Source organism: Alligator mississippiensis, chromosome 2 (assembly GCF_030867095.1).
Source record: "Alligator mississippiensis isolate rAllMis1 chromosome 2, rAllMis1, whole genome shotgun sequence".
NCBI classification, from domain to species: Eukaryota; Metazoa; Chordata; order Crocodylia; family Alligatoridae; genus Alligator; species Alligator mississippiensis.
In genome coordinates, this window is record NC_081825.1 from 127,503,052 (window position 1) to 127,513,897 (window position 10,846).

Genomic DNA, 10,846 nt, shown 5'->3' on the forward strand with positions numbered 1-10,846 from the left:
GGCAAACTTTCCTTTGAAAAGTTTTAGCACTCCCTATAATTTGTAGCACTGACTTAGAGCTTGAAATTTGGCTAGGTAGTGGCCCGCACCTTTTACCATACCCATGAACATTTCCCCACAGTTAGCCAAGTTATAAGACTTTTAAAAACAGGAGTTTGCATATGCTCAGTAGAAACTTGCTGAATCTTACTAGCTAAAGTCTGTGAAGATCCTTTCTACGATCAGCATACTGAAAAATTAAGCTGATTAGGGCTTTCCCTGCAATGGCAGTTCTGGGTTGAATCTTGGGCTGGGTAACTGACTTAAGAAGAGGGAGCCTGCCTCTCCTGTCATTTGCTGCTCTCTGGTAGGTTAGAGGAAGAAGCTGCCTGATTCCAGTATAGATGTGCAAGAGCTGAACTAAGGGAGGAAGCAGCAGGGGGGAAGATTGGCAAAAGACTGAAGGTCTGAGACTGACGATTAGTAGGCAGCAGACAGAAAGTGGGAGATTTTTTTTTGTGTGGGATGTGGGGGGCAGTGGGGTGAAAGAGGATGGGAGATGTCTGGACAAAGAGATTGGGATTGGGAAGAAGGGAGGAGGATACTGGGACCAGTTGGGGGAAAAAGAGTGTGATTAAGAGCCATGAAGAAATGCAGCAGATAGATGCTGAGATCAGGCAAGAAGCTGGGTTATGTGGGGAGAAATGGGACTGCTTGGCAAAGAAACTGGACCAAGGAGAATGCATGGAGTTCAGAGATGGAGCAAAAAACCGAGAGAGGAAACCTTAGCTAGGTGTTCATGGGATGAATAATTTTTGCAGAAGAAGCTTGAAGAGGAAAGAGAAAAAAAATTAAAGGAGGAACAAGGTAGTGGTGAAGAGTTGTCCTGGTTGCTCAAGGACACTAAGGAAACAAGCTGGGGAAGGTGATGACTGGGAATGATTGGGCAGTGAATACTATGGGAAAAGATTTACATGGAGAATTTAGAGGACAAAAATAGGGCTTAATTGGAATGAAAAGCTGACGGATTTGAAGCTCGGTCTATCTAAATGAGGAGAATAGGACTGGGATTCCAACCCTATTGATGGGATACTAATATGATGCCATGCACAACCCACAAGAAATTACACAAAAACAGTGCACAAAATTTTAAAGTACCTCATTAAGATTGGAAAGGCAAGCACTCAAAAGCAAAAAAGCATGAGAAGTAAGACTGCTTACAGAGCCTCGGCATTAGTCTGCTTGAAGATGCATGAGTTATGCTAAAATGTTTTGATGTAATTGTACAGTATTTTATTTTCTCCTCACTTCCCAGTGTGACCCTAGGCCATATTTATTGTATACTGTTATGTAAACCTGACAGTGAAGACAGAATTTTTAATTTTCTCATGGTTTTTCTATAGTACTCTTCTCTACAGTATTAAAGCACTTCAGGCTCATGAATTTATTTTTATAACATTTCAAAGTGAAGGGGTGGTAGTATTTTCATTTAAAAAATGGAGTACAAAAGAGTCAAGTCAAAAGCATTCCCCAATTTTGATTGCGCACTTTAAAATGCCTCAGACTTGATTTTCTGAAGCTGACATGTCCCTTGCCTGCTAGGTTGCTTTCCACAAGGTTTTGAATAGCAACTGTGAAAAACTGATTCAAGATATTATTTTTATTCAGCAGCTACTTAAGAAAGCTATGAGACAAACCTGGACAGATTGCAGTAGTATCTTCTAATAGTAGGAGCTCAAAAAGTCACTTAAAAAAAAACCCAATCAACCAAACAAAAACCTTAAGTTTTAAATGTTGCAGAAATTGATAGCTTCAGGGATCCTGTCTTACTACCGTGAGCCAGTGAATTTTTCAAGCCCTACTTTGAAGTAGTAAAGACTTAGGGTAGGGAAAAAGTTAATGGAACTGTTAGAGACACTACTTTACATACACTTGAGTTTTTTAATTGTACCTGAACCTTTGTAGCATCTTTATAACCATTGGCAAGTTAACTTGGATGAGCTGGAACACAAGTACTTCAAATTTCAGACCTGACTACACATAATTTAAGCAAGCTGCAGGAAGGACATTGCAGTTTTGACATTCAGTCGGCTGACAACATCAAAGAAGTATTATGTCAGGAAGGCTGTCACAGTGCTAGTTAGCCACAGAAAATGCTGTTACTTCAGGGGCTACTGGGGGGAAAAAACAGAGCTACATGGTATTTACTGGACTACACCAAAAAAGCCTCGCCCCTCACGCAACCCCCCTCCCCCACCAAGTGATATCAGCAGGAGCTGTTGGTAAAGACCAAGGATAGATTATTACCAATAAATGTTTTTTCTGAATTTAAAACTCCAGCTCAAATTCCCTTGTAAGCATTGCCAATGCTTCACTAGCTGTCCTTAAGGCCATATCTTTCTTAAGGGAACAGAAAACTGAACTAGAGCCCAGAAACTTAAGCAATTTGGTGACAGACAAGAATGAGAAATGAGAGAAGGAGAGAGCAGGTGGAAATAGAGGTACAAGTACATTTTAAAAACAAGAAGTTTACTTGGTTGTCCCGCTCTCCATGTAGGTGGTTCTGTAAAAGCCAACCAGGGAGCCATTCAGCCGGCCTTGGAACTTCAAGGTCAGTGTATAGTTGGTAGTTATGTCGCCAGGCACTAGGTATTCTTCTGCTTCAATCACCAAATATTCTTGAGGCTGGTATTGAAAACACTGTTTCACTGCAATCTCGGACTGGAGCATGGGCATCAATGAGGATCTCCGGAGCGTGGGCATTCCTGTGAGCTCGATGTCACGAAGGTGAAGCCATATGTACTTGGTACGGTCATCCAGCTTGATGGAGATGTTGACTGTCCCTGTATAGGTATCTGCATCCATCTCTGGCTTCAGTTCCAAGTCGTAGTGTTCTGGGATGATGTATGTCGGTAGCCTGAAATGTCTCCATTCTCCAGTCTGGTCATTTTTGGGAGGGCAGTGGCCCAGTTGCACTGGGGAAGAGGTTGCAGGGGATTCTGTTGGCTTTTCTGCTGGCTTTTCTGTTGGCTTTTCTGCTGGCTTTTCTGTTGGCTTTTCTGCTGGCTTTTCTGTTCCTCCTGAAGATTGGCAGGGCTCAGGTCTGCTCAATCCCACGCCAAGTCCTACAGCTAAACCTACAGCAGCCACCACTGCACAGATGATGATTACGTGCTTTTTCTTCATGCAGTACCTCTTGGACTTCTTACTCTCAAAATCCATTCCCTCCATCTCTATTCCTGTCTGCTCACCAAGCTATGCATTAACCTCAAAAAGGCTTACTAAACACCTTAGCAGTCTGCGTACTAAACTCAGCAGACTCTGTATTTTAATTGTGTAGTTGTATCTTTTTTTTCTGTCTGTCTCTCCAATTTCTTCTGCTACCAGGCACTCGGTTAATTAAAGATAACATATAGTTTTAAGCGGAAGAAATGTAGCAAAGAAGCACAGCTGAGGAGGAAGACAGAGGAAGCTGACATAGAAGAGCGTTGTTACTACTGTACTGCCCTTATAAGCAGTGCAACCCCACCCCCTACCCCTCCTGCTCTGTTCTGAGTTAAATATAAAACAGTGCTATGTTAATCAGCAGTTAGGGGATGATCATATGCCAAAGCTCTGTCAGCAGCTTTCAGAAAGAGAGTTCACAGATAGAGGTGTAACTGCTAGAAAACCTCAACCTTTGCTACTACATCTTAATTTTTCCGGTTATAGATCCTTTTTTTAAAGCAAGGATTTCCTTGAACTTCCACCACAGTAAAATCTCCAAGGTTTTTTTTTTAAGTCTTGCAAGTCTCATTCCATTGTTTTCCCTCAGCTACGGAGTCTTTTAGCTTTACTATGTAATTCCATATAGTCAAAGGCAGAAGAGTTGGCAACACAATGATAAATCTTTTTTTGTCTTCAGACTTAAAATAACTGCTATTTTCACCCATGCCAAGTGAACTTTCAGAACTGCCAATAGAAGTTTGTAGCCAGGGTTATAATTATCTTATTGGCCAATACAATCACACTGCACAAATCTGAACTTGCTCTTTGAGATGGTCTTAAGATGGGCCTCACAGGGCTTGTATACATGTGCATCAGACTGCGCAGTTGTTACTATACAGTCATTTAGTACTTGTTTAAGCAAGTAACCAGTATAACGGTGTAGTCCCAACGCCACACAGGTTTTTTCCCACACTACTGCGCAGTAGCTCGTTGCTACTATGCAGTAGTGTTGGTGTCACGGTTCAAGCCTGGTGATGCTATGTTGTCATAGCAACAAGCTACGGTGATGTAGCTTGTTACTTGTCGATGTAGCATCTCATGTAGATGCACCCACAGTGTGACTAACCTTATGTAACCTTAGCCACGCTGGCCATATCTACACAAGCGGCGGACTGCACAGATGTTACTGCACAGTCATTTAGCACTTGCTTATATAAGTACCGTGCAGTACCATCACCACATGGTTTTTTTCTGATGCTGCTGTTCAGTAGCTCATTACTACTGTGCAGTAGCGTCATGTCATGGTTAGTGCCCAGCAATGCTACTGCACAGTAGTGTCTCATGTAGATGTGCCCAATGTGACTAACAAAACTAGTCACCAGAAACTATGGGATTTAACTGGAGTGAGTGGGTCAGGAAGGGCCCAACCCTGAACAAACTATTATTGTGAGAGGCCTACTGAAACAAATGTTGTAATATATAAGGTCTATTTTAGAGATTTAAATCTATAGAGATTTATATAGAGTCCAATATATGATCTATTTTCTGCTTATCAAGATAAATGAAAATAGAATGTAGCAAAGATTTGCTACATCCTCCCTCGCCCCGCTTTGCTTGATAAGTGTACTGGAGGAATAGAAAAGGTGGAGCAGGATGCTCAGTTCTCCAACAGCTGTGACTCCCTCTTTTTCCCTTGTTTTCCAGAGGTGGAACATGTGTCCTATGTTCACTTCTTTCCAAAGGAGGTGCAGCAGTTTGGCTGTGTGACTCGTGTTTCAGTTAAGGCATCCATCTCAGTTTAACAGTCACTCATTATCCTGGATGCATTTCCGTGGTTGGTTCACCTTATTTTGTTTAAAAATTGAATAAAATCTCACTCTGCTGATGAGCCCCCCTAAAATCAGTTAGCACATATTCCAAAATGCACAGCATGCCAGGCACGGGCTGTGCTAGGATCAATTTTATTTACTCTTTAGAGCTGGCTCTAAGTACAGCTTTTGAAGTCACTGTTCACTTTCAAATGTCACCAACTTCCACTGAAACAAAACCTGAGAACCTTAGATACATAATTCCCCTCCCCCTGACTTTTACAAGTTAATATTTACTTAATATCGCGTCAAAGTTTTCAGCCACATGCCAGACAGAGAAAAGGTTTTTGTGTTTGGGCAGCAGCAAGTGAAGACTTATTCAATTGTTTTTCAGACCATTGTAAAAAAGGGAAACAAAACAAAAATCAAGGCTACAACTAGAGTCTGTTTTACATTATTGTTTTATTGTTTTCCCCTTTTATTTTGTATAGCTGTCAAAACTAGATATGACCTGGGAAAACAATGCCTCTAAATCAGTTTAGTCAGTGCATAAACTCTTGGTGTAAGAACCAGAACTGAAGATCATCATGGTCTTCACACTTACACATTTTCTTTCTTTTTTTTCCCTGATTGGGGGATACAGAGGAAAAAGAGGCAGCAGTTACAAAACAAAATGCAGCTCATAAGCAGTTATGATTAAATAGTAAAGCTGTCTCTGAAATGTCGTACATGTTTTCTTTATATCATATATGGGGTTTTTTTCTATTTCTTTAGCTAGGGAGTTTTAAATCAGGCCACCCTGATTTAAAACTCAGATGTAGCCCCTAGCTGTGGGGGCTGCCTGGCATGGCTGCCAGCAACTGGGAATGGGAGGAAGGTCACCCCAACCTGTGGTATATGCTCCTTAATGAAGTCCCTGGAGTCCCAGGTGACTGAGCTCCAGTCCCAGGTAGGCAGACTTCATGCCATCAGGGCCCACGAGCAGGAGATTGATGACTACTACACTCAGGCTCTTCTCCTGAAGAATGAAGAGAGAAGAACATGGATGCCTGACTACATGAAGATGGACAACAGGAAGATCAACGAGGAGCTGCACCCGGGGGGATGCTTGGAAAGCGATCATCTTGGGTCCCAAGACACGCAGTACCAGGGTCCCTCCTCCCTTGGAACTAAGCAACAGGTATGCACCTCTCGCAGCACCAGGAGACATCAGCAGAAACACCAGCTCTGGATGAGGGAAGGCAGCTAGCTGCCACCCCTAAGAAGAGATGCAGGGTGGTCATGGTGGGTGACTCTTTCCTGAGAGGCACAGAAAAAGCAATCTGCTGCCCTGACCCCCTGGCCTCTGAGGGGCCCATATCTGGGACATGGCAGAAAGGACTTTTAAATTAATCTGGCCCTCCAACCACTCATCTATGTGGGTGGGCACGAATGACACAGCTCAGAGCAATCCTGGCCAGGTCATAAATGACTAAAGGGCTCTGGGGGCTGGTCTCAAAGGGTTGAGATAGTTTTCTCCTTGATCCTTCTAGTTATGGGTCACAGGCACAGAAGGGAGAGACATATTGAAGAAGCCAACAGAAGACTGCAGCATTGGTGCCATCGTGAAGGCTTCGGCTTCTTCAATCACAGTCCACACTTGAGAGAGAGAGGCAGTGGTTTGTTGGGAAGGGACGGCCTCCACCTCACTCTGATGGGAAAGAAGTTCTTCTTGGCCAGAATGGCTGACCTAGTTGACAGGACTTTAAACTAAAATCACCGGGGGATGGGTGGACAATCACTAGTGAAAGCCCTGGAAGTGACAACCACAGAATCAGCAGATCAGGTAACACAAGGGAACTTACTCATACCCCAGCCCAGGGACGGGACTCTTCTAAGAAGACAGCACTGGCCCGTACCTGTAGGGATCAGACCAAAAAACCAAAGTGGAAACCAAACTCAAACTGGTTACAGGAATCAAGAGCAATAAAAAGTCCATCTTCAAATATGTGGGAAATCAGAAAAAAAACAAGGGCAATGTGAGAATTGCTGAACCAAATGGGGCAGCTGAAAACCAACACCCAGGAAAAAGCTAATCTCTTCAACGATTACTTTGCGTCAGTTTTCCACCAGCCCAAGGGGATCACCCTGTATGACAGGATACAGGACTACCAGGGTAAGGGCAATCATACGCCTATAACTAGTGAAGGTCTTGTGAGAAAACAGCTTGAGAGGCTGGACATCCACAAATCAGCTGGCCCAAGTGGAATGCACCCAAGAGTGCTAAAAGAGTTGGCTATGAAAACTCATGGTGCTTGGGGGAGGTACCTGAATTTTGGAAGAGGGCCAATGTGGTGCCCATCTTCAAGGAAGGAAGGAAGGAAGATCCAGAGAACTACAGGTTTCCCTCGCTTTATGCGGGTTCTGTATATGCAAATTCACTCTTATGCGATGACCCTTTTATACCAAAAAATCATTATATGTGAGGTAAATTAACTTTATGCGATCAGTGTGGTGGAAGCCTGCAGTCAGCTGCTTTATGTGGCACATTGTGGGAATGATGCGCACCAAAATATAGTCTCCTGTGTGGATCTGTGCTCCTCACTCGTTGTCTGCGACACATGTTGCTGTAGTTGCCATCCCCATTATAACAGTGCCCTGTGCTTGTGTGTATTGTCTGCCGTTGATGAGTACCAAAATTGTCTTGTAAACGTGGTAGAAATGAGTCTGGGGGTCAATACAGTCAAGGTCTTGGAATGTATCCCTTTTTTGTTAGATTGTAAAGTGCTTCCCTTTTATGCAAATTTGCGCCATTTTCCAGGAATGCATGTATGGCATAAATCAAGGGAAACCTGTACAGGCCAATCAGCTTTACTTCAATCCCTGGAAAGATCTTGGAAAAATCATGAAAGAAACCATCAACAACAGGCTAATGGAGGGCAACATTCCAAGAGATAGCCAACATGGTTTTGTTGTGGGTAGGTCTTGCCTGACCAACTTCATTTCCTTCTATGACCAGGTTACTCATAACCTGGACAAAGGAGAAGAGGTTGATGTCATGTATTTAGATTTCAAAAAAGCCTTTGGCTTGGTCTCCCATGATGTCCTCATGGTAAAATTAGGGAACTGTGGCCTCGACAACCTTATGGTTCAATGGCTGGGGAACTGGCTCTGTGGTCAGACCCAGAGAGTGATAGTCAATGGAACTGAGTCCACATGGCACATGGTGACCAGTGGCATCCCCCAGGGCTCAGTACTCAGACCAGCACTGTTTAATATATTCCTAAATTATCTGGATTTGGGTGTCAGAAGTGGACTGGCTAAGTTTGTAGATGACACCAAATTATGGGGAAGTGCAGTCATGGTAGAGGATAAGCTGGCAATTCAGGGTGACCTAGACAGGCTCACAAGGTAGGCGGATCAAAACCTGATGACATTCAATATGGAGAAATGCAAGGTGCTCCACCTTGGGAGAAAAAACCCACATCATACTTATAGGCTCAGCAGTGCTACACTCACTAGCACCACAACTGAAAGAGACTTGGGGATCATGATTGACCAAAAGATGAACATGAGCCACCAATGCGATGCTGCAGCCAGCAAAGCAAATAAAACTTTGGTTTGTATCTACCAATGCATCTCAAGCAAGACCCAAGAGGTCATCCTCCCGCTTTACTTGGCCTTGGTGAGGCTGCAGCTGGAGTACTGCATCCAATTCTGGGCTCCACACTTTAGAAAGGATATGGAGAAGCTTGAGAGAGTCCAGAAGAGAGCCACATGCATGATTAGAGATCAAGAGAACAGGCCTTATGAGGAGAGGCTGAGAGGCATGGGACTCTTCAGCCTGGAGAAGCGAAGGTTCAGGGGTGACTTGGTGGCAGCCTATAAGTATGTGCATCAGCATCACTGGGAGAACATCTGTTCACCAGGGTACCCCCAAGGGAATACAAGGTCTAACACAAACTGCCGGAAGACCATTTTAGACTGGACATAAGGAAAAACTTATTTACCGTCTGAGTTTCCAGGTTCTGGAATAGACGCCCACCAGAAGTGGTGCAAGCACCCATTCTGGATACCTTTAAGAAATTCTTGGTTGCTTATCTTGCTGAGGTGATCTGACCCCAGCTGACTTCTTGCCCCTTGAGCAGGGGGCTGGACCCGATGATCTCACATGTTCCCTTCCAGCTCTGATGCCTATGAAATCTATGGAAAGGGGTCAGAATATAATAGAAACTTACCTGGGCTGGTGTGGAGGCACAGGCATAACAGATGCTGGAGAGGTAATTTGGAGACAACAACATGGAGTCAGGGTGGCTGTGCTGGCATCACTCATGATGCCAAGGAGATGAAGACAGCCCAGACCTGAAAAAGAGAGAGAGTGAGGGAGAGGCCCTTAAACTGGGACTGTGAGTAAGGAGCAAAGCCCCGGACTAAGTAAGGGATTTGATTCTGGTGTGAGACTTGGGAGCAAATGCAGCCCGACTGCCAACAGGGGCGGAGTGGGGGCTCAAACTATGATCAACTGGAGTGCATAGTGAAATCCTGAAGGGGAACCAAGACAATTGTGAGAGACTGTAAATTAGAAAAGTTTTGCCTGTTATTTTTTGTTTATTGTAACGGTGATTATAGAGAAAAGACCCAAAAGACATTGTAGACTGGCCAGCAAGGGTATGCCGGGAAAAGAAAGCCTCAAGGAAGAGGGGACAGGATAGAGAGGACCCGCTCCCCACCCTAAGTTAGTGGTTTTGTTTGTTGATTACTACATTTGGAAAAACTAACTAAAGGACTGATATTACTCTTGACTAAACACTGAAGCACAGATTAGAAGCAAGAACCCACTGAGCCCTATAAGAGGTTCTGGTAACTAACCTGTGTGGTTAAGATCAGAAGGTGGAGTTGTACATGGTGTAGGGATAGGTGAAGCTGTGTACCTTGGCCCAAACATAAGGGCCCCACAAATAAAGCAGCCTCCCACACCTTTGTTTTTTTTTCATTTTCTAACCAAGTATTATAGCAAGATGTGGCAGGAGAGAGTGAGACAGGCTGCCCAAACAGGAGGAATTCCATAATTCTGTTACACACCACCATCCACAAAACTATAAAAACAAACAGGGCAATGACATACTTCAGTGGTTTTCAACCTGTGGTCCGCAGAGCCCTGGGGATCCACAGACTATGTCTAAGGGGTCCGTGAAAGATGACTACGAACAATCAAAACTATATGAATACCCACATTTCCAATTCACAGGGTTCTGCTCCTGCATTCAAAAGGGGTCCACATTTCCCCCTCCACAGAGGAGGAAATTTACAGGAGTCCGCACCTCCATTTGAACTGTGTTAGGGGTCTGAAAATGAAAAAAGGTTGAAAACCATTCACAGATATTAAACCTGGCATGGCACAGTATAGACTAGTTTTAGTTTCTTCTATAAACCAAACATAGCCAAGTTATCATCTACTCTTCACTGACAAATGAGGGCCAGGTATAATTAGAGTTGAATACGGGTGTAATTTTTTTCTAGTCACAATTTAGGGCTTTTGAGTAGACTTAATGCTTGCATGCCTGCTCTCTCTGCTGCAGACATCTGTGGCATGAGCAAGCCAAGGAGCATCCAGGCTGATGATGGAGTCAGGGGACAATGGTCCCCTTTTTTCCCTCTTCAGATGAAAGGGTATGAAGGCCAGTACCAGCCTATAAATATATTACCCTATTTATACCAGCTTATAAATTATTTACCTCTTTACTCTATTAAAAAAGACACTAGCCTTCATCTCTCCTGTCCAAATGGATTCTCGTGCAAATTAAGGAGTGGGGGGAGGGGAGGGAAAGGAGGTGAATAAGCCTTTCTAACCTCAAGCACCATCATCCTAGATT

General features: G+C 43.8%; 1 protein-coding gene across 1 annotated transcript in view; it reads right to left on the minus strand.

The window, feature by feature from the left end:
* ENPEP (glutamyl aminopeptidase) overlaps nt 1–3,471 on the minus strand; it is a 61,508-nt gene extending 58,037 nt beyond the window's left edge. The window contains exon 1 of the mRNA XM_006268980.4: nt 2,513–3,471. Within this exon, the coding sequence (XP_006269042.1) occupies nt 2,513–3,210 (698 nt within the window). The 5' untranslated portion in view covers nt 3,211–3,471. The remainder of the gene's footprint in view (nt 1–2,512) is intronic.
* Nucleotides 3,472–10,846: the final 7,375 nt, after the last annotated feature.